This window comes from Ursus arctos, unplaced genomic scaffold (assembly GCF_023065955.2).
Source record: "Ursus arctos isolate Adak ecotype North America unplaced genomic scaffold, UrsArc2.0 scaffold_37, whole genome shotgun sequence".
Taxonomy (NCBI): Eukaryota; Metazoa; Chordata; class Mammalia; order Carnivora; family Ursidae; genus Ursus; species Ursus arctos.
In genome coordinates, this window is record NW_026623053.1 from 16,217,235 (window position 1) to 16,242,460 (window position 25,226).

Genomic DNA, 25,226 nt, shown 5'->3' on the forward strand with positions numbered 1-25,226 from the left:
GGTTGGGGGCAAAAAAAGCAAAGATAGAAGAAGGGATAATAAGAATTAGCACAATAGTTATGAAAATCTAAGGGCAAGAGAAAGGAAACGGTCAAGTTTGGGTGACTGAAATGATATTTCTAAACATAATCAAGAAAATTATGAGGAGCTGATTTGGGAACAAAACGGTGATGATGGTAATAAGAAGGCAGATAAAAATTTGTAATAGGCAGCCGCAAAATCATGACAGAGAACTGAGAGATAGAAGTACATGGAGAATATGGGGTTGAGAAAATAGGAGAGATATCCCAATGAGAGGGATAACTATGTTAGGGGGTCAGGAGGTAAAAGATGAGCCAGTGAAGACAAACTTGGAATAATTAGAGAATTAGGAGTTGAACGAGGTAATTGTAGTGTTACAGAAATCAGGGGAGAAGAACATTTTAGAGAATAGACAACAGTATTAAATTAGGGGATATAATACTCAAGGGGTTTTTAGGGCAGTGGAACTATTGTATAGGATACTGTAATGGTGGATACCTATTACTATACATTTGTCAAAATGCATACAATGTACAACACAGAGAATGAACTCTAATGTAAACTATGGACTTCAGTTAATATATCAATATTGTTTCATCAATTTTAACAGATGTTATCACAAAAAAATTATGTGTAGGGGAAAAGGGTATGTGGGAACTCTCTGTACTTTGCAATTATTTTGTAAATCTACAACTACTGTAATCTTTTAAAATGTTTATTAAATTAACTAAATTTGGTTAATTAGATAAATCAAAGGGCTTGTTGAGGACTGAGAAAACTTTAGACTTGATGGTCAAGATACGAACCTTCAGAAGGATCGTTTCAGTAAAGCAGTGTGGTCTGGAACACATAGTGAGCAAGAGAGTAAGACTTATGATTCCTGCCCTCAAGGACTTGACCATCTAGTACCAAAGAAATTATCATGGGGAAGAGTTAGGATATGAGAACCCAAGATTATTTAGAGAGTTATTATAATTGTTTTGGAAAGAAATAATAAGAATATCTAAGAATAATAATAGTAGTAATAAGACAGTGTGATAAATGTTATGACAGGGAAGTGGTACAGGGCTCTGTGAGAGCACATGGAAGATCCAAACACAGACTGGGGAGGAAGGTAAAGAGAGGTAGTATGGGGAAAAGATTTCAGAAAAAACGACGTTTAAGCTGAGACTAAAAAAATGGACAGGAGCTATATGCTGAAAAATTTTATAGCCTAAGACCATCTCACTGTTAAAAAATAAAGAATAAAAATAAGACAAAAACATTCAATTCTAGAGGGAAAAGAACAATATAAAGCTTATAAACAAGAAATAGACAAAAATTAATGAGTTAGAAAACAAACATAATATAGTAAATAAGAAACTGTTTCTTTGAAAAGATTAAGTAAATTATTTGCATCAAGACAAGAAAGCCCACTGAAATGGTGATACATAATTAATTATAACTCTAGTTTAAAAGTTAGAAAATGTTTTTAAAATAACCATAAACATAACAATTTGTTATTGTAGTAACACCAATAACCTAAAATGTGAGGGAGAAGTATAAAGTTTCTGAATGCTATCTATCAAGTTGTAATCAGCTTAAAATAAGATGTTATAAATATAACATATTTTATGTAAGCCTTGTGGTAACCACAAAGGGAAACACCTGTAGCAGATACAAGATTACAATAAAGGACTCAAACATACTACTACAAAAAGTCTTTAAATCACAAATGAAGACAGAGAGAAAGCAAAAACAAAGGATCTACAAAACAGAAAACAATGAAAAAAATGGCATTAGTAAGTTTTTACCTCTCAACAATTACTTTAAATGTAAATAGATTAAATTCTTCAATCAAAAGACACAGAATGGCTGAATGGACAAAAAAATGAGATCCAAATGATATGCTGCTTACAGGAGACTCATTTTAGCTTTAAGGACACAAAGAGGATGAGAATTGAAGGGACAGAAAGTAATATATTTTTTTTTTAAAGATTTTATTTATTTATTCAACAGAGAGAGAGACAGCCAGCGAGAGAGGGAACACAAGCAGGGGGAGTGGGAGAGGAAGAAGCAGGCTCACAGCAGAGGAGCCCGATGTGGGGCTCGATCCCACAACGCCGGGATCACACCCTAAGCCGAAGGCAGACGCTTAACCGCTGTGCCACCCAGGCGCCCCAGAAAGCAATATTTTAAGCAAATGGTAAACAAGAGAAAGCAATGGTAGCTATATTTATATCAAACAAAACAGACTGTGAGTTAAAAATGGTAAAAAAAAAAAAAAAAAAGATAAAGTCACTACCATAAAGATAAAGGGGTCAATCCATCAAGAATATATAACAATTATAAATATTTATGCACCCAACACTGGAGCACCTAAACATATAAACCAAGTACTAAAAGAAAAGGGAAATACACAGCAATACAATAACAGTTGGGGACATTAATACCCCACTCTCAACAATGGACAGATCATCTAGATAGGAAAGCAAATAAGAAAGTGAATTTGAACAATACTACAGACCAAATGGACTTAACAGACATATATAGAACATTTTGTCCAATAGCAGCAAAATACACATTCTTCTCAAGTGCACATTGAACATTTTCTAGGATAGATCATGTGCTAAACCACGCAAGTCTCAACAAATTCAAGAAGATAGAAATTATATCACACATCTTTTCCAACTACAAAGGAATTAAACTAGAAATCAATAAACAGGGGGAAAGGTGGAAAATTCACAAATACGTGGAAACTAAATGACACACTCCTGAACAACCAATGGATCAAAGAAGAAATCAACACGGAAATTAAAAATATCTTGAGACAGGGGCGCCTGGGTGGCTCAGTCATTAAGTGTCTGCCTTTGGCTCAGGTCATGATCCCAGGGTCCTGGGATCGAGCCCTGCATCGGGCTCCCTGCTCAATGGGAAGCCTGCTTCTCCCTCTCCCACTCCCCGTTTGTGTTCCCTCTCTTGCTGTGTCTCTCTCTGTTAAATAAATTAAAAAAAAAAAATATCTTGAGACAAACAAAAAAGAAATACAAATGGAATGTACCAAAAGCAGTGCAAGGGGGGAGCTTATAGTGATAAATACATACATCAAGAAAAAAAAGAAATATCCCAAATAAACAACCTAACTTTACACCTAAAGGAACTAGAAAAAGAAGAATAAACTAAGCCCAAAGTTAACAGAAGAAAGGAAATAATAAAAATTAGAGCAGAAATAAAGAACAGGAAAACAGAAAAGATGAACAAAACCAAGAGCTGGTTCTTTGAAAATATAAACAAGATTGAAAAACCTTTCACTAGACTAACCCACAACAAAAAAGGACCCAAATAAATATTATTATAAATGAAAAGGAGATGTTACAACTGATAGCACAGAAATGCAAATGATAAGAGACTACGATGAACAACTATTTACCAATTGGACAACCTAAAAGAAATGCGTAAGTTCCTAGAAATGTACAACCTACCAAGACTTAATTATGAAAAAAACAAAAAATCTAAATAGACCAATAACACATAAGCAGATGAAAGCAGTAATCAAAAACTTCCCAACAAAGAAAAGCCTAACAGCAGATGGTTTCACTGTGAATTCTAACACTTAATGAATATCAACTCTTCTCAAACTCTTCCAGGAAAGTGAAAAGGGGGGAATACTTTCAAACTCATTTGACCAGGAGAGCATTATCTTGATATCAAAGCTAGGTAAGAATATTATAAGAAAAGAAAATTACAGGCCAACATCTCTGATGAATACAGATGCAAAAATTTTCAACAAAATTCTAGCAAATAGACCTCAATAGCACAATAAAGGATCATACAACATGATGCAGTGAGATTCATCCTCTGGATGCAAAGATGGTCCAATATATGCAAACCAATAGATGTTATACATCATAATAATGGATTAAAGATAAAAATCACAGGATCATCTCAACAGATGCAGCAAAACAATTTGACAAAATTCAATACTCATTCATGAGAAACACTTTCAACAAATTGGGTATAGAAGGAATGCACCTCAACATAATTAAGGCCATATCTGATAAGCCCACAACTAACATCATTCTCTATGGTGAAAAGCTGAAAGACTTTTTTTTTTTTTCTAAGATCAGGAACAAGATCAGAGTGCCCACTCTCATCACTCCTACTAAACACAGTATTGGAAGTCCTAGCCAGAGCAATCAAGCAATAAAAAGAAATAGAAAGCATCTGAATTGGAAAGAAAGTAGTATAATTATCTCTTTTTGCACAGGACATACTCTCAAACAAAGAAAATCCAAAAGATCCTACCAAAAAACTGCTAGAACTAGTAAAGAAATTCAGTAAAGTTGCAGGATACAAAATCAATACACAAAATCAGTCATTTTCTATACACTAACAGTGAATTATCTGAAAAAGAAAAAAGGAAAACAATCTCATTTATAATAGCATCCCAAAAAATTACTTAGGAATAAATTTAACCAAGATGAAAGATCTTCACAATGAAAACTATGAGACACTGATGAAAGATACTGAAGAACATACAAATGAAGAGAAAGCCTAAAACTATACTAAAATTCATATGGAACCACAGAAGACCCCAAATAGCCAAAGCAATTCTAAAAAAGAATAATAAAGCTGAGGCATCACACTTACTGATTTCAAACTACATTACAAAGCTATAGTTATCAAAATCATACTGGAATAAAGACAGACATAAAGATCAATGGAACAGAACTGAGAGCCCAGAAATAAACCTGTGGATGAATAGTCAACTAATATTTGACAATGGAGCCAAGAATATCAATGGAGGAAAGACAGTCTCTTCAATATATGGTATAGGGAAAACTAGATATTCATATGCAAAAGAATGAAACTGGACCCCTACCTTATACCACTCACAAAAACTAACATGAAATGGATTAAAGACTTAATATTGTAAAACTCCTATAAGAAAAATAGAGGGTAAGCTCTTTGACATTGGTCTTGGCAACGATTTTTTAGATATGAAAGCACAAGCAACAAAACCAAAACCAAAAACCAAAACAAGTGGGACTACATCAAATTAAAAAGCTTCTGCGTGGCAAAACAATGATAAAATGAAAAGGCAACCTATGAAATGGAAGAAAATATTTGCAAACTACATATATGTATCTGATAATGGGTTAGTGTCCAAATTATTAAGGAACTCATACAACTCAACAGCAATAAAACAAATAATCCAATTAAAATGGGCAAATAAAAGAAAAGAGGACCTCAAAAAAATGGGCAAGGACTCAAAGAGACATTTTTCCAAAGAGGCTATTCAAATGACCAACACATACCTGAAAAGGTGCTCAGCACCACTAATCGTTGGGGAAATGAAAATCAAAACCACAATGAAATATCACCTCACACCTGTTAGAATGGCTATTATCAAAAAGACAAGAAATAACAAGTGTTGGTGAGGATACACAGAAAAGACAACCCTTATTGTAAACTGTTGGGGGGATGTAAACTGATGCAGCCTTTACGGGAAACAGTATGGAGGTTCCTCAAAAAATTAAAACCAAAACTACTACATGATCCAGCAATCCCACTTCTGGATATATATCCAAAGAAAACAAAATTACTACCTCGATGAGATATCTGCATCCCCATGTTCACTGCAGCATTATTTATAATAGCCAAGGTATGAAAACAACCTGTGTCCATCAACAGATGAATGGATCAAGAAAATGTGGTATACATGTAGATTTCACCCTTCAACAACAGGGGTTTGAACTGCAGGGGTCTAGTCATAAACAATTTTTTTTCAATAAATATAGTACAGTACTGTAAATGTATTTTCTCTTATGATTTTCTCAGTAACATTTTTCTATATCTTACTTTAAGAATACAATATATAACACATATAACATAAAAATATCTGTTAATTGGAGGAGGAGTTAAGATGGCGGAGGAGTAGGGGTCCCCTTTTTCAGCTGGTCCCCTGAGTCGAGCTGGATAGGTACCAGACCATCCTGAACACCCATGGAATCAGCCTGAGACGTAGGAAGATACATCTGGATCTCTACAAATGAACATCTCCAGCGATGAGTGTTGAGGCACGAAGCAGGGAGCAGTGAATCCGTGCACAGCTTTTGGAAGATAAACAGAAGGGGGAGGGAGCCTCCGCACTTGGGCGCCAGGAAGTGGTAGCCACCTGCACTGGGGAGCGGGCTGACTTGTGGACCTGTACCCGCGGGAGAGCAGACTGAGACTGAGACCGTGAGCCAGGGAACGCGTGCGACCAGTCTGATGAAAACCGGAGCGCCAGAGTGCATGCAAACCACACTGAAACAGAGCTCCGGAGTGCACGGGGGCGGCTGGCGGCTGGCGGTGTTAGAAACACAAAGGACAGAGATGTGCTGGCCCTGGAATTGAGGGCTGGGACACCGGGTGTGGGGCGCACATCCCAGGACGCTGTAGGGTTTAGCAGCACCAACACAGACAGAGTTAAAGTGGCCAGAAGAGCTCAGTGGAGAGTGGACTGCGATTTCTCTGTTCCGAGTCAGAGGCTGGGATTCGGCCACTGCTGCTCTGACTCTCAGAAGAGGCACAGCAGACCGCCAGGAAAGCTGCCAGAGAACAAAAGCCTGGAAACACCGGCTCACAGTGTGCCCATCCCCATCCCCACTCGCAGGGGACATGGAGACTTTACCCAAACAGGGTTGCTTGAGTATCAGCGCGGCAGGCCCCTCCCCCAGAAGGCAGGCTGAAAAAGCAAGAAGCCCACATCCCTAAGGTCCCTATAAAACAAGTGCACACTGCACGGGTCCTGGTCAATAATTTGGGCTCTGGACAACCCCGCAACCTCTCCTCATCAGAATGACGAGAAGGAGAAATCCCCCGCCAGCAAAGAAAAGACAATGAGTCTGTGGCCTCTGCCACAGAACTGATGGATATGGATATAACCAAATTATCAGAAATGGAGTTGAGTAACAATGGTCAAGATGATGTGTAGACTTGAAAAAAGTATTAACGAAAATGTTAATGAGAATATAGAATCTCTAAGGGCGGAAATGAGAGCGAATCTGGCAGAAATTAAAAATGCTATGAATCAAATGCAGTCAAATCTAGATGCTCTGACGGCCAGGGTAAATGAGGCAGAAGATGGATCAGCGATTTGGAGGATGGGTTAGTAGAAGAGAAAGCTAAAACAGAAACTTGGCTCAAAAAAATCCAATCTCAAGAATGTAGGTTACGGAAGATTACTGACTCAATGAAACATTCCAATGTCAGATTCATCGGCATCCCTGAGGGGGTGGAGAAAAAACAGAGGTCTAGAAGAGATATTTGAACAAATTGTAGCTGAAAACTTCCCTAATCTAGCAAAGGAAACAAGCATTCGTGTCCAAGAGGCAGAGAGGACCCCTGCCAAGCTCAACCATGACAAACCTACGCCACAACACGTCATAGTGCAATTTGCAAATATTAGATCCAAGGATACAGTATTGAAAGCGTCCAGGGCAAAGAAATTTCTCACGTACTAAGGCAAAGGTATCAGGATTACATCAGACCTGTCTACATAGATCTGGAATGAGAGAAAGTGTTGGGGGGGGGGCATTTTTAAAGCTCTTTCAGAGAAAAACATGCAGCCAAGAATCCTTTATCCAGCAAGGCTGTCATTCAGAATTGATGGAGAGATAAAGAAGACCTCCCAGAATTGCCAGTCACTGACCAATTTCGTAACCACGAAACCAGCCCTACAGGAGATATTAAGGGGGGGTTCTATAAAGGTAAAAAGGTCCCAAGAGTGATACAGAACAGAAAGTTACAATCTATAGAAACAAAGACTTTATAGGCAACATGGCATCATTAAAATCATATCTCTCAATAATCACTGTCAATGTGAATGGCCTAAATGCTCCCATAAAAACACAGGGTTGCAGATTGGATAAAAAGAAATGACCCATCCATTTGCTGTCTACAAGAGACTCATTTTGAACCTAAAGATACATCCACACTGAAAGTAAAGGGATGGAATACCATCTTTCATGACAATGGACCTCAAAAGAAAGCTGGGGTAGCAATTCTCATATCAGATAGATTGGATTTTAAACTAAAGACTATAGTTAGAGACACAGAAGGGCACTATATTATTCTTAAAGGATGTGTCCAACAAGTGGATATGACAATTATAAATATATATGCCCCCACCAGGGGAGCAGCAAGATACACAAGCCAAGTCTTAACCAGAATAAAGAGACATATAGATAAAAATACGTTAATAGTAGGGGACTTCAACACTCCACTATCATCAATAGATAGATCACCTAAGCAGAAAATCAACAAAGAAACAAGAGCTTTGAATGCCATACTAGACCAGTTGGACCTCATAGATATATATAGAACACTACACCTCAGAACAAAAGAATACTCATTCTATTCTAATGCACATGGAACATTCTCGAGAATATCATGTTCTGGGTCACAAAACAGGTCTCAACCGATACCAAAAGACTGAAATTATTCCCTGCATATTCTCAGACCACAACCCTTTGAAATTGGAACTCAACCACAAGGAAAAATTTGGAAGAAACTCAAACACTTGGAAACTAAGAACTATCCTGCTCAAGAATGATTTGATAAACCAGGAAATCAAAAATCAATTTAAACAATTTATGGAGACCAACGAGAATGAAAACACAACGGTCCAATACCTATGGGACATTGCAGAGGCAGTCCTAAGGGGAAAATACATAGCCATCCAAACCTCACTCAAAAGAATAGAAAAACCTAAAATGCAGTTTTTATATTCTCACCTCAAGCAGCTAGAACAGCAACAGAAGAACAGGCCTAATCCACACACGAGAAAGCAGTTGATCAAGATTAGAGCAGAGATCAATGAATTAGAAACCAGGAGCAGAGTAGAGCAGATCAACAGAACTAGAAGCTGGTTCTTTGAAAGAATAAGTAAAATAGATAAGCCACTGGCAAGACTTATCCAAAAGAATAGAGAAAGGACCCAAATTAATAAAATTATGAATGAAAAGGGAGAGGTCACAACCAACACCAATGAAATAGGAAGGATCATTTGAAACTTTTATCAACAGCTTTATGCCAATAAATTAAGCAACCTGGAAGAGATGGAGGCCTTCCTGGAAACCTATAAACTACCAAGACTGAAACAAGAAGAAATTGATTTTTTAAACAGGCCAATTAATTATGAAGAGATTGAAGCAGTGATTAAAAACCTTCCAAAAAACAAAACTCCAGGGCCTGATGGATTCCCCAGGGAATTCTACCAAACATTCAAAGAAGAAATAATACCTATTCTCCTAAAGCTGTTTCAAAAAATAGAAACAGAAGGAAAACTACCAAACTCATTCTATGAGGCCAATATTACCTTGATCCCCAAACCAGGCAAAGACCCCATCAAAAAGAATTACAGACTAATATCCTTGATGAATATGGACACCAAAATTCTCAACAAGATCCTAGCTAATAGGATCCAACAGTACATTAAAAGGATTATCCATCACGACCAAGTGGGATTCATCCCTGGGATGCAAGGGTGGTTCAACATTCGCAAATTTATCATAGTGATAGATTATATCAACAAGAAAAAAGCCAAGAATCATATGATTCCCTCAATAGATGCAGAAAAAGCATTTGACAAAATACAGCATCCTTTCCTGATTAAAACCCTTCAGAGTGTAGGGATAGAGGGTACATTCCTCAATCTCATAAAAACCATCTATGAAAAGCCTACAGCAAATATCATTCTCAATGGGGAAAAGCTGGAAGCCTTTCCCTTAAGATCAGGAACACGACAAGGATGCCCATTCTCGCCACTATTATTCAACATAGTACTAGAAGTCCTTGCAACAGCAATCAGACAACAAAAAGGGATAAAAGGTATCCAAGTTGGCAAAGAAGAAGTCAAACTGTCTCTCTTCGCAGATGACATGATACTCTATATGGAAAACCCAAAAGAATCCATCCCCAGACTACTAGAAGTTATAGAGCAATTCAGTAATGTGGCGGGATACAAAATCAATGCCTCAGAAATCAGTTGCATTTCTATACACGAAGAATGAGACTGAAGAAAGAGAAATTAGGGAATCCATTCCATTTACAATAGCACCAAAAATCATATGTTATCTTGGAATTAACTTAACCAGAGACGTAAAGGATCTATATTCTTGAAACTACAAATCACTCTTGAAAGACATTGAAGAAGACACAAAAAGATGGAAAAATATTCCATGCTCATGGATCGAAGAATTAACATAGTTAAAATGTCCATGCTATCCAGAGCAATCTACACTTTCAACGCTATCCCGATCAAAATACCAAGGACATTTTTCAAAGAACTGGAACAAACAGCCCTTAAATTTGTGTGGAACCAGAAAAGGCCCCGAATCGCCAAGGAACTGCTGAAAAGGAAAAACAAAGCTGGGGGCATCACAATGCCAGATTTCAAGCTGTACTACAAAGCTGTGATCACAAAGACAGCATGGTACTGGCACAAAAACAGACACATAGACCAATGGAACAGAATAGAGAGCCCAGAAATGGACCCTCAGCTCTTTGGGCAACTAATCTTTGATAAAGCAGGAAAAAACATCCAGTGGGAAAAAGAGAGTCTCTTCAATAAATGGTGCTGGGAAAATTGGACAGCTACATGCAAAAGAATGAAACTTGATCACTCTCTCACACCATACACAAAGATAAACTCCAAAGGGATGAAAGACCTTGATGTGAGACAGGAATCCATCAAAATCCTAGAGGAGAACATAGGCAGCAACCTCCACGACATCAGCCAAAGCAACCTTTTTCATGACACATCTCCAAAGGCAAGAGAAACAAAAGATAAAATGAACTTGTGGGACTTCATCAAGATAAAAAGCTTCTGCACAGCCAAGGAAACAGTCAAAAAAACTAAGAGGCAGCCCACGGAATGGGAGAATATATTTGCAAATGACACTAAAGATAAAAGACTGGTATCCAAGATCTACAAAGAACTTCTCAAACTCAATACATAAGAAACGAATAAACAAACCATAAAATGGGCAGAAGATATGAACAGACACTTTTCCAAAGAAGACATACAAATCGCTAACAGACACATGAAAAAATGTTCAAACTCATTAGCCATCAGGGAAATTGAAATCAAAACCACACTGACCTTACGCCAGTTAGAATGGCAAAAATTGACAAGGCAAGAAACAACAATTGTTGGAGAGCATGTGGAGAAGGGATCCCTCCTACATTGTTCGTGGGAATGCAAGTTGGTACAGCCACTCTGGAATACAGTGTGGAGGTCCCTTAAAAAGTTAAAAATTGAGCTACCCTATGATCCAGCCATTGCACTACTGGGTGTTTACCCCAAAGATACAGACGTAGTGAAGAGAAGGGCCATATGCCCCCCGCAATGTTCATAGCAGCATTGTCCACAATAGCTAAATCGTGGAAGGAGCCGAGATGCCCTTCAACAGATGACTGGATTAAGAAGATGTGGTCCATATATACAGTGGAATATTACTCAGCCATCAGAGAGAACGATTACCCAGCATTTGCAGGAACATGGACCGGACTGGAAGAGATTATGCTACGTGAAATAGGTCAATTAGAGAAAGACAATTATCATATGGTTTCTCTCATCTATGCAACATAAGAACTAGGAAGATCGGTAGGAGAAGAAAGGGATAAAGAAAGGGGGGGGTAATCAGAAGGGGGAATGAAGCATGAGAGACTATGGACTCTGAGAAACAAACTGAGGGCTTCAGAGGGGAGGGGGGTGGGGGAATGGGATAGGCTGGTGATGGGTAGTAAGGAGGGCACGTATTGCATGATGCACTGGGTGTTATACGCAACTAATGAATCATGGAACTTTACATCAAAAACCAGGGATGTACTGTATGGTGACTAACATAATAAAAAAGTATTATTATAAAAAATATATATGTTAATTGACTTTATATTATCAGTAAGGCTACCGGTCAAGAGTAGGCTATTGGTAGTTAAGTTTTCAGGAAGCCGAAAGTTATATGCAGATATTGAACTGCATAGGGATGGGGTGGGGTTGATGCTCCTAATTCCTGTCTTGTTTAAGGGCCAACTATACAATGGAATTCAGCCATAACAAAGAAGGAAATCCTGCCATTTGTGACAACTTGGATGAAACCTGAAGGCATTACACGAAGTGAAATAAGTCGGACAGAGAAAGACAAATATTGTATGTTCGTATTTATATGTGGAATTTGAAAAAACTGAACTTACAGAGAACAGACTGGTTCCAGGGGTGGGGGCAGGGAAATGGGCAAAATGGGTGAAGGTGGTCAAAGAGTATAAACTTCCAGCTGTGAGATGAGTAAGTTCTGGGGAAGTAAAGTACAGCATGGTAACAGTTAACAGAATTGTATTATAAATTTAAAGCTTGCTAAGAGAGAGGATTTTTAAAGGTCTCAGCATACAAAAAATTATAACTATGTAAGGTGATGAATGTGTTAACTAACCTTACTGTGGTAATCAATTTTGCAATATATATATTTATAAATCATTATGCTTAAACCATAATCACAATGTTGTATATCAATTCTATCTCAATAAAGCTAGAGGAAAAAACTTTGATGGATGGTATGGGAAGACATAATTTATTTTTTAAAAAGAGCAAAAAAAAAAAAATCCCACAAAACTAAAATGAGAAAAGGAACATAGCATAATTATGATGTGCGTGTATGTACTAATCTCTACTAGTATGCATTTTGAAAGTCTCAATGAAAAGGAGTTTTGTAAAAAAAAAAAAAAACAAAAAAAAAACAAAAACAAACCCAAAAAACACTGAAATTGACCCAAGAGCTAAAAGAAAACCCAGAGGCTAATAATGACGAAACTAAAAGAATTAGAAATTTTACTAGTTATTCCAAATTTTCAAACAACAGATAATATTCATTTCATGAAGCTGGCTATAACCTTAATTCTAAACATAGGAAGAACAGATACAAAATTAAATAAATACAGAATATGCTTAGAAATGGGCTATACCCTAATTCAAAATGAAAGTTTAGCAAATTTAACACAACAGGAAGTCAAATGACCCAGTAGGTTATTCCAAGAATTACTTAATATTAGCAATCTAGTGATACTACCTACAATATACTTGAATTAGTTAAGAAAGCAAAACTATATGAAAATTTGAATAGATGCTGGAAAAGATTCCAATAACAGGATGTCCACTCTTACAATAACTATTTAACACTGTAGTGCAAGTTCTAGTCAATGCAATATGATATAAGCAAAAATAGACATAACTTTTAGAAAAGAGATTTATAAGATAATTACATATCTACACAGATTCGAATAGACAACTATAAAATGTTAAAAATAAATAAGATAATTCACTAAATTATTTGGATAGCAAAATATAATGGGAAAAAATTCTATTTAGAATAGCATCACAACAATAAAATAAAATAACCCTAAAAGTAATGCCTCGGTCTCAGAATAAATGAAAGACACACCATAATTATGAATGGGAAGAATGATGGTAGCAAATGTACTTATTCTCTCCATATTAAAGTTTTATTGTAAATCAAAACCAAAATACCAATGGGATGTTTTTCTGGAAAAGAATAACATAATTCTAACATGTATCCAGAAGAATAAACAGGTGAGAATATCTAAGAAAAGAATACGTATGAAAAGGGTGAGGAAGAAGACTGGGTCTATCAGATATTAAGTTATAAAGCTATAATAAACACTAACATCTGCACAATATTGATAGACAACTCAACAGAAATGAAGAGACAGCTCTGAAATAAACATGTTAATATATGAAAAAGGAAACATCAAATCAATGAGAAAGGTATGGATTACTCAACAAATTATAGAAATAAACTATCCTCCAATATTCAAGCTAGTTCCATTTCTTATTCAATAAACTAAAATGTATTCCAGAAGAAATAAAGAATTAAATGTAAAATAACTACAATTGCAACTAAGCAATTATGGATCTAGAAGGAAATACAGAGCATTTAACTGATTTCAAGACAGAATTCTCTAAGCACAATAAGTAACTGAAAAAAATCCAAAGAAAGAAGAATGAGAAATAAAATTACATAAAAATGAAAAACCTGTGTGCTAAACAACATGAAGTTGTTGAAAACTGGAAGTCAGACAACTAACTGGAAAACTCCCACAATATGTACAAAAGTTAATCCTTAGATAAACATATCTAGGAGAGCTCTTGCAATTAAGAAAAATTTTCTTTTAAATAGAAAAAGGACACTAAGAGGGAATTTGAAAAAAGATTAAAATTTCTTACAGATACATGAAAGATATTAACTTCACTAGTAGTGAAGAACAATACATTAAAGAGATACCATGATTTGCCTTTCAAGCTAGAAAAGATTTAGAAAATGTGACCAATACCTTGTGTTGGCCAGGCTGAAGTTACATTAGTGGTCTTACACAGTGTTGGTAGGATTAGAAATTAGTACTTAGTGAAAAGTAATTCTGCAAAATGTATGTCCTAAAATAAGTTCTTATGCTTTGATATAGTAATTCCATTTCTAGAAATCTATCCTAGGGCAAGATATTAAAAACTTAAATGTCCAATAATTATAGAACCTGGCACCATAAAAAATTATTTTTGAGAAATATCAAACTTCCTGAGGAAAATGCTCACAACATGATAAAGTCCTTTTTAAAAGATAGCTTACTGTATACATATTACAATGATTCCAGTTTTGTAAGACAAAAAATCGTTTGTATATCAAAAAAGAAAGACTGAAAATACATAAACAAATGTTATGTATTACAAGTGTAATAGTGTTATAAATATATGGTTTATTTTTCTATTCTACATTTTCTATTAATAACTAGAGAAATTAAACATTATTTTTAAAAGATTATTCTGAGAAAAGCTAAAAACAACCACAAAAACCAAAGAAGTGAGTAAAGATTATATTTTCTCATAAAATTTGGTAGTAAAAGGTGTGAAAGGGATAGACTATAGCTTGAAAGGATTGTAACTGAGGGTAGTTTTGTTTTCTTTTGTTTAAAGAAAGGTAACAAAAGTGTGCTTATGGTAAGGGGTAAGTAGAAATACATGATAAAGACACGATAACTTTTTGAAGATCCTAGAGCAAGCACAGGAGGTAGGAAGTAGAAGTATAGATAGGAAAGGAAAAAAAAGTGCTTTCTGAAACTGAATGTGAGCAAGAAAAGATGGCTCAATACAGAAATTTTAAAGAGAAGTTATAAGGCGGAATTGTTTGATGTGGGAAAGGAATAAATAATCTTGTTTACTTTTCATTCCTATAGAATAGTGCGGCATGGTAGTTTGTTTCAAATGAGTTCCCCAATTGTCAGAATCACTGGATTTAATTAATGAGAGGTGTGACTAATGTGTGTTAAAATGTGAGTGGGTGGAGGAAGAAAGGTTAGGAACTACTGTTTTACCAGACTGTCTTTCATATAGGAGGCCAAACATTTGAATTGAATCCTTAGTGAGGTTAGAATAGAGATGATCTTTTGACTATATGAAGGGCCTGAAGAACAAAGAAGTGGTTTATAATAATTAAGAAACAAAGTAAGTGAACAAGGGATAAGAAATTTGCTGAACAGGAGAGAAGGTACTGCTGAAGTAAAGGAGCATGAATCTATAGTAACTCTCTCTATCACGCTGGTTTGATCATTTTCCCTAGTAATATACTGCTGCCTAGGAGTAGAGAAAGTAGATGTTAAGAATGATTTAGATCAGGGGCACCTGCATGGCTCAGTTGGTTAAGCAATAGACTCTTGGCTTTGGCTTGGGTCATGATCTCAGGGTCCTGAGATCCAGCCCTGCATCAGGCTCCGCACTCAGTGGGAATCTGCTTGAGATTCTCTCCCTTTGCTCCTCCCCTCTCCCCACCAACTCACACCTGTGTGTACTCTCTCTCTAATAAAATAAAATCTTAAAAAAAAAGAATGATTCTGATCAGATAATTGATTATAGCCATGTATATATAGAGAGACAGATATAAACTTAAGTGGAAGAATAGTTTTGAAGATGCCAGAAATGGCATTTTTATAGTTGACAATGTGTGAGTTTGCTGACAGGACAAGTGAAATCAGAGGTGGGTGGCAGGCTGACTGTGGAAACAGAAAAAGCAAAAAACTGGAAACATAGAAGTACAAAACACCAACTGACTAAGATGTGAGAGAGTGAGAAATGGGTATTAAGCAGGTTGTGGATTTGAGATCTCAGAAATAGAGGCATTCAATTTATTGCTTTATTAATGTGTTTCTCGTTATATTGCCAAAAAAGCACCTATCCAAAAGTTTTATTTAGAGTCTAACAAGAAAGTAGCATATATACACGCCAACCTTACAGAAACTCCAGTTAAGTAATACTTTGCAGTTTCTAGTACTGGTTTCCCAGAAGTCTTGCTCATATACATCAAGAACGTAGATATCATTAAAATAATGGTATAATAAGATTTTACACATCAAAACCCACATGTAAATAGGTACATATCCAAGAGCTTAATGAGAAATCAGATTTATAGCAATAACCTATATCCATGTTCTTTGTCCCATTAATATTCTTTTGTATGTACTAGCTTGACCTCTGAAACTAATCAAAAAGGGTATATTTGGAACATCTAACTATGGGAAAACCTAAGGACATTTTATAAGTTCAGTTAGATTTCTGCCATCAAAAAAATTCTGAAATGCATAAAAAGGTATCAACTATTCATAGATACCAAACATTTTAATGTAGCCCTGCATTTTTTTCAAAAAGTTCATTATTTAAAGGTATAAGTAAGTCAAATGTAGTTTCTGTTCAGAAAGTCAACAATACAGTATTATTCAGACATAAATAGAAATAGCTGACAGTTGCTAGTTATAAATCTGAAGGTTCTCCAACAACTTACCACTGTCTTGAATCCAAGTTCCTAAGTTCTCTAAGTAGTTTCTCATTTTTCTTCAGGAGATGAAAGCTCCTCCTAAATAGAGAAATTCATAAACATTTTCATCACCTTTGCAGTGAATGACATGACAGTCCCGGAAATACTTTCCACTCTACTCATGCAACTTTTAAACACTTTTCTTGCCTTTTCATACTTCTAACACAAAGGAGAACAGACCCTAAAAAAAATGTAAAGAATAAACATCATTATTTCTACTGAGGCCCTCATAGATTTCTGTTAGTGGATCATTATCTATTGATCGCTTCAATTTTTCCTTGCAGGTGCTGTGAGCTTCTGAAACTCATATCCAGAAAAATGGATAAAAGTACTTGCAGGTTCCTTCTCAAGAGTCTCCTAAAATATATATATATAAGAGAGTTGCTCCTAATGAGAAATAAAATAGTCATAAAATCTAAATCATTACCAAGTAGGCATATGTAATCCAGATGGACTTAGCTTTCTTCCTTGTGTTACCTTACAGGTATTTTTTAAACTATGAAGCAATGTAGATATTTTACCAAATACATTCTATATGTGCTAAATATGTACAAATTATATTCATGAAATCAATGCTTCCCACCTTTAATTTTTCTCAAGACACAATATATGGACCATCCTACAGCAAGAGAAAGTGGAATGCACTTACATGAGTGGCAATTACCTACATTTGGACATATCACAAGGCAAACTGTATTCCTGACATAAAATGTCTTCCCCATAAAGCAGAGAATACTCCCTTCTAATAAATGGAAGGGTTTAAATTAAGTGAGATTATAAATACTAGTTAAGCAAGTAGAATTCCATTTCAATGCTTCACCTGCATTTAAATTACTTTAAAATGTATCTGTCCAGTGATACCTGAGTTTCCCTCCTACTACAAATCAAACAAAAACAATACATTAAATAATGCCATGTCTTCCATATCCCCACAGCTTTTAGTATCATAGAAATTTAAAAAATAAATGTATAATAATGCTTTACACTAGTGTAGAATTTGGTATTTTATGTATATTATCTAATTGAAGGCTCACCATTATGTGAGGTGGGAGTGATTTCCTCAACTTATAGCCTGAAGCTTAAAGGTTAAATGACGCTAACCTGGTTCTTCTGATTTAAAATCTAATGCCTTTTCACTTAACTCTTAGCCAACTTACACGAGTATTTCGTGTTAACCTCAAGCTTTCAGTGAGGTTTTTTGCAACATGTGTAAGAAAACAAAATTTTAAAAAACGAAATATTTTTTTCTTGATGATAAATCTTGAGTTAACTTCTCTGATACAAGCAAGAAAAGATCATATTGCTGTTTGTCTAAAAAACCCACTAGGCTTATGTGACATAGTAAGAAATATATATTTGGGCTCTGCCCCAGTTTCTGACACAGAGCTCCTAAAACTCTGATAATTTCCTGAGCGATGAAGGTGACAGGAACGTCTTACGTAGAGTTCCTAAATCCCCTGCAATTTCCCTGGTAATAGGAGATCTTTTGTTCTGATGAGGTGATGCTTGGTGGGCTCCTGGATAACTTCAGGATGGGGCTTGGTCATCCGAAAGCACAAACCATGATTAGAAGCTTGGAACTTTCAGCCACCCCTATGGGGAGGGGAGACTGGCTGGAGACTGACTTAATAATTAATCATGCCTACGTGAAGAGGCCTCCATAATAATCCCTAAATTGTGAGGTTCAAAGAGCTTCCTTGTTATTCAACTCAATTCAATGCGCTCGGACAGTGGCAGACCCCAACTCCATAGGAACAGAAGCTCCTGCACTTGGGAAGCTTCCAGATTTCATCCTATACACCTCTTCATCTGCCTATTCATCGGTATCCTTTAACTACCTTTTATAATAAACTGCTAAATGGAAGTAAATGTTTTGTGAGCCATTATATAGCTAATTATCAAACCTGAGAAGGTAGTTATCTGATTTATAGTTAGTTGGTCAGAAATATGGACTTTCAACTGGTGTCTGAAGTGGGGGACAGTCTTGTGGGTCTGAGCCCTTAATCTGTTTGTGTTAACCCCAGTTAGTGCTGGAACTGCCTGGTTTGGAAAACCCACATATTTGGTGTCAGAAGTGTTATAAGAAAAAATAGTTTTTCCTATTAGCTTACGTGAAGATTGGAAAAATAAGATTCTTTTCAATTATATGAGCTATAATTTCTAAGTCAGAAAGTTCTACTAGTCATTATTAAAATGTTAATAGTTAATTTATTGAGTTATCTTTTTATTCCCTTAGATCCTGATATAACACAGTGGTCTCAAAAAAAAAAAAAACTGTCCAAAAGCCAAAGAACTAATTGGTGGATAAAATTTAGTGAGGAAAAGAAGAGAAACTAAAACGCCTGATCAAAAGATGAATAAGACTAATGTTAAAAAAAATCTCTTTGATTCTTACCTTTTGTCCCAGGAATTCATTCCCAATATACTAAGAAGCAATCTGCAATAATAAAATGCTGACTGCGGCTTCTGAGGTGTTGGTTCATCTTGCTCCACAGCTTTCATGTTTAAGTCATTAAAGTGTTTCTCAACAAATTCTTTCTCCTCTGTATGCTGCTTAAGGATAGCATTAATAACATCATTTTCCTGTTTTTCAGAAATGCACACAGGTTGTGGAGCAGGAATATTAAGTGAGATTCCAGTTCTCTGTAAGCATTCAGGACTAGTTATACCTAAATACTGCAAAAGCTCGTCAAGAACATCTTCTTCATCTCTTATGGTATCCCAAGTTGGTACAGTTTCTCTAAATCCTCTTTTAAACTGGAGGGAAATGCCATCATTTACTGTTGTATCTTCTAAGCATTCATTAGATGGAGGAGGCTCTTCTGGCTTCTCTTGGCGAGACAATGAAAGTATGAGAGATGTAGGTTCTGACAAGCCACTCACAGGAGGTGGTCCATACAGGATGGCAGAATCCCATGAGTATTTTCCGGAGAGATCACGTACTATGATTCTGACATTTGAATTGGCTGATGCAAGGCCAGCAGATAAACCTCCTCCGGGTATACTCTCTTCTGATCTGATCTGGATACAAGACACTAAGGTTGTATTGTTCAACACAAAGAACTGGATATTTGGACTCTCAAAGAGTTCAGGAGAAAGTTCAGTACTTTCACTGTAATGATTGTCATGATTTTCACACACCTGACTTGTTAACATGGCAGGACCACCACTCATTGGATAATGGCCCAAGTGATTTACCAGATGTGTTATAACAGTGCGGGCGGCTATAGAGATCAATCCTTGTTGCATCTGAGTTTTCACTAGAAATAAGAAATACAAGTGAGTGGGAATACTGCTGCTTCCTAGGAAGTCATGTTAACAATGAAATTATTAGACAACAGATGGAGATTTCCTTACATTATCAAAATTACATTAAAATATAAGAATAAATACGAATATTTCCAATTTAGATTCTGTACTACAGGAATGATGGCAAAGAAGAAAACTCTCTTTGATGAAGTTTTGTTAATTTTATAAAAAAGCCCTTTTTCAAAGTTTTGTTTATGGATTCATAATTTAAACTTAAGCCTTTATATGTAAATCATACTTTAAAAGAAGGATCACAAGTATTATAAATCACCTGAAATCACTTAGTACACACATTAGAAAGCCAATGAAATCCAAATGATAAGTTTCTTATCTCATGAGTAAATTCAGAGAGACAGCATGCCTTAAATGGTCATTTAATTACGGCTTTTATCAATGATATAAAAGTTTCAGAGAAAAGTAATCCTTCACTAAACTTTAGGAGTCAGAATCAATTTAAACAGTCAGTCGGTATAGCCAGTATATGCCACAAAAACTTTATTTTAAGGGAAAGCAAACTTTATGGGCCTGCTTATGTATTATATTTTTGTAAGATATCCTTCTGGGTCATTGTGGCCTAGTCTGAGCAGTTAGCTGTATGTAAGTAGCATTTGTCCTTCCTTCCTTAAACACATTAGGGGAAACAAATAAGTAAGGAACATATCCATATGAGTAGCTTTTTTAAAAAAATCATACCAAATAGTAAAAAAAGAAAACTCAAAGAATATGGCACTCCAGGGCCTGAAATGTCAGGACCTCAAGGAAGAGGAAAAGGGAGAAAGAAGGCAGAAAACACAGAGAGAATAAAGGGAGGAAGGAAGAAGTGGAGATAGATAATAACTTGTCAAAGCCCACGAGCCAAAGACTGCCAGCGTGATCCCAAGTAGGACTGATGTGGAAGCCAGTTCTGAAATCAGTGGGTCAAGAAAATGGGGGCAGTTTGGTGACGATTACCTTGATACTTTTCATCTAGGAGGCAGGGGAAGAGCTGTCATTGGTAATGAAGTACTCATCATTCATGTTAGGATGTTTAGTTGTGTGTTTGTATGTTTACTGTATTCTTGTCTTATGTAGTTATAGACAGGATTACAGAATGACTGTGTCTCCATATCGTTCTACCATAGTCTTAGAGTGATCTGGTCTGAGTATTGTTTATATTCTGAAAGGATTTTAATCATTTGGGAATACTATGGCCTACCTGCCATAATAAATCTAGATTTCAGAAGGTCTGATGATCAAAGCATTATCTACATATAATAAATTCCTTAGTTTTAAGTGTATTTTGTGATGTATTCTGGTAACTGTACAGAATTGTGTAACCACCAACATAATATATAGTAAAATTCCCACATAAAAAGGAATAAATTGTATTTTATGTAAATTATATCTCAATAAATCCTACTTTAAAGTTTACAAGGACAGGGGCGCCTAGGTGGCTCAGTCGTTTGAATGGCTGCTTTCAGCTTGGGTCATGATTCCATGGTCCTAGGAGACTACTTCTTCTCCCCCACTTGTGCTCCCTCACTCTCTCTCAAATAAATAAATAAAATCTTTAAAAGAAATTTATAAGAACATTAGCTTGTGCACTGCTCATATGATACTTAAAAAGAGGCAAGAGAAAAAAACAGTGTTATATTTTCAAGGCCACAGCCCTCAAGATTCAGAATGAACACACCAGCTACAGGCAGAGATCAGCGAGAAACCAGCAGCTGTGCCATTAATAGCAAAAACATCTTCTTTCATCATTCCAACTCTAAAAAAGAAGAGTATTCTCTGGTCTTTGCTTGATTTTGAAATATTAGAGTATCAAAATTTTAATCTTCTTTCAGTATCAATCAAATTTTGTGACTATATATATATATATATATACACATACATACACATATGAATATTTTTCAATTTACTTAAAAAGTTCCAATTACATTGGGTTGCTCTTCAATTATAAATATGGCTAGTTCTGAAAATCAGCTATTCAACACTAGATAACACTAAATGATTAACCTTAATTCAATCCTACATTTTTAAGACCATATGCAAGCCAAGTAAAAAGATAAGTTACTGGATGATGAGAAACAGAGGGGTGGCTTGAATCTAGTGTCTGCTTTCCCTTCCCTTATTATAACTTAGAATTTAATGAATGTTCACACTGTTAGGGGCCTTACAGACAATCTAGCCAATACCTGTCATTTTGAACGTGAGGACAAGTGGGTACAAGAGTTAAGGGATTTATCTGCCATAGAAGAACAAGGCTGGTTTTTTGCTTCCCAGTTCAGTGTTATTTCATCTTTACCACAACTCTGATTTTCACATTTTTCTCTTTTGTTAAAATGCCCTTTCTTTTGGCAAATCACTGTGACATATGGAAACAATGAATTCAAAATTTATTGTTTTTGTATAGTAACTTTAAAATATTATTTAGCGTAAATTATTATATAAAAGGACCAGATCAATTGAAAAGCTCATTTAAATAAGACTAAATCACATTTTAAATGGTAATAAAATCATAACTAAAGACATTAAAAATTTTTTTGGTATATCAAATTTTTCTGTTCTTTTTCCTTCTTCTTTCCTTTTGAGTGATAAACTTAAATAGGTGACTTGTTCTAGGCAGTGACTCTTTTTTGTAGAGCATTTCTGAAGAAGTGAAAGAATGTAATTTAGTAGAAGCAGATCATAAAACAGAAACAAATTCCTGACTTCATCTCTGGCCTGAGCTGTGATCATGGAAAGATCACATACAATACCTTAAACCCCATTTTTCTCTAAGAATAATACAGATTTTTTATAAAGATGAATCAAAAACTCATATACAAAATTGGATATAAAAGAAGAAATATAAATCATTCGATTTTGAGAGCATTATAAGTAACACAGGTTTTATGAGTTCCTTTTTTCAAACTTACTTATAAATAAACTGCAAGAACAAGCCCAGTTCTTTCCCTAAAACAAAGCTCTAAGCCCATGTACCTGTCCATCCCATACATCCTCTGCTCAAAGGAAGAAATGGTGGGAATGCAGTTCAAATGAGCTTGTTCACAAATCTGTCATTATTATTAACACAGAATACCTAAAAAATACATTTAGATTTTAAATGTAGGTAACAGCATTTTCTTTCCTAAGTTGCTTCTCTAGATTCAGGATATATTTAAATATGAAAAGATAAAAATATCTCAACTTGTTAATTGGGCAATTTTATTTAGATTTTTTTTTGAGTTATAAACTATGAACATACATCTCTCTCTTCTTCATATCTATTTAGATACAAAGAAAATACATGAAATTCTCTAATTTAGATAATCAAAATGAAATTCTAAATAACTGGCCTCGTGAGAAAATGCAACATGAAGATATCGATGCTTCTAAGGCTTTGTGTAACTAGCATTCATTTAAATAAGTCTATTCAGGGTTGTCTTTTCAGATTGTCAGATTAAACAAACCCTACAGCATTTGCAGCAAACCCATAATTACAGATTATTATGGCATATAAAAGCAGCAAGACATAAAAAGCTGCTGCAATTCATTGCACTGTAATAGAACATGCAGAGGAAGTTAATTTTGGCAAATGCTTTAAATATTAGCTTTGCATAATATGTATAGGTGAAACTATAATTAGGACAGAATGAATCCTTTGGAGCCTCCTTTCACTCTGACCCTGCAAATGATGACTTTTTGCTAATAAGACTACTGCCATTTGACAAAAAGCCAACTTTACTACCTTGCTTTATTATTTAGGTAAATTTAATAATTACAGCTACTCCTGCCAATAGTTCTCAAATCAGACTTGGTCAATCCAATATTGAGCTTATTAGGGACACTCTATGTTTAGAAATCTTTAGCCAAAAAAGTACTTGAAGATGATGAAGCATGCCTTAGACAAGGGCACAGTGATTAGTCACTCTGCCACATTAAAAAACCACAACAACACAGCATGTAGTCACTACAGACCACAGAATCACCTGCTGTTGGCTTACAGCTGTTCCTAAAAGGTTCTGCATTTATCTGGTGTTTTATATCTTTAAGAAAGTCCAAAGGGTACAATTTAATACATTTAGAGAGTAATACTCCAAAGAGTATTTGGTATCAATATAAAGTTCATCTATTACAAATCTATACTTTTGTGTCTTCTCCAGTGACTATTAATGGTATAGTAAATTTTGTCTGAAATACATTAAAACCTCTCTTTACAAAAGTAAACCATTTATTTCACTGTTTAACAAGTGTGCTATAATGCCATGAATCAAACTATCATTTTACCATAAAAAAGCAACTAATCTTTTCATATAACTTTGTTTTTAAGTAAAATACACACTCTGTTTTACTATACCAAATCTGAAGAAATAATATATAAAGTTGCCTATGTATCAATTATGGTCTAAATTATTTTGCTATACTATACTTCCCAGTATATCTCTACTATATCTGAACTAAGATTTAAATCTTACATTCCTATTTCACTTGTATACAGCTGACCCTTGAACAATACAGGGTTAGAGGTACTGAATGCAGTTGAAAATCCATGTTTAACTTTTGACTTCCCGAAAACTTAACTACCAATAGCCTACTGTTGACAGGAAGCCTTACCAATGGCATAGCAGGTCATTAACACATATTTTGAATGCTATATGTGTTATATCTGTATTCTTACAATGAAATAAGCTAGAGAAAAGAAAATCGTAAGAGAAAATACATTTATAGTAAAAAAAACCAAACAAACAAAAAACAAAACCCATGTGTAAATGGACCTGCACAGTTCAAACCTGTGTTGGTCAGGTCAACTGTATTTGTGTTCCGGACAAATATTAGCAGCTTGTGGTCAACCCCAAACCCTAGCCTTATTTCTTTGATGTGTAACTTCCTAACTTCATTTGCATTCTACGTCACTAATCCATTACCATGGCCACATCTTAGATGTCTTAATCATTTATAACTATTCCACCTTTAAAAACCAATTACTCCTTAACAGCTTATTCTTTGACAACAATCTTCTAATCTAGTGATTGT

General features: G+C 35.4%; 1 protein-coding gene across 5 annotated transcripts in view; it reads right to left on the reverse strand.

The window, feature by feature from the left end:
* The window catches only part of RALGAPA1 (Ral GTPase activating protein catalytic subunit alpha 1), a 258,914-nt gene that overhangs the window by 73,897 nt on the left and 159,791 nt on the right, over positions 1-25,226 (reverse strand). For all 5 annotated transcript variants that reach the window (XM_048221044.2, XM_026513605.4, XM_044389462.3 and 2 more), the window contains 2 exons: positions 19,315-20,179; positions 16,887-16,958 (listed from right to left, as the gene is read on the reverse strand). In XM_048221044.2, coding sequence (XP_048077001.1) covers positions 16,887-16,958; positions 19,315-20,179 — 937 coding nt within the window. The remainder of the gene's footprint in view (positions 1-16,886; positions 16,959-19,314; positions 20,180-25,226) is intronic.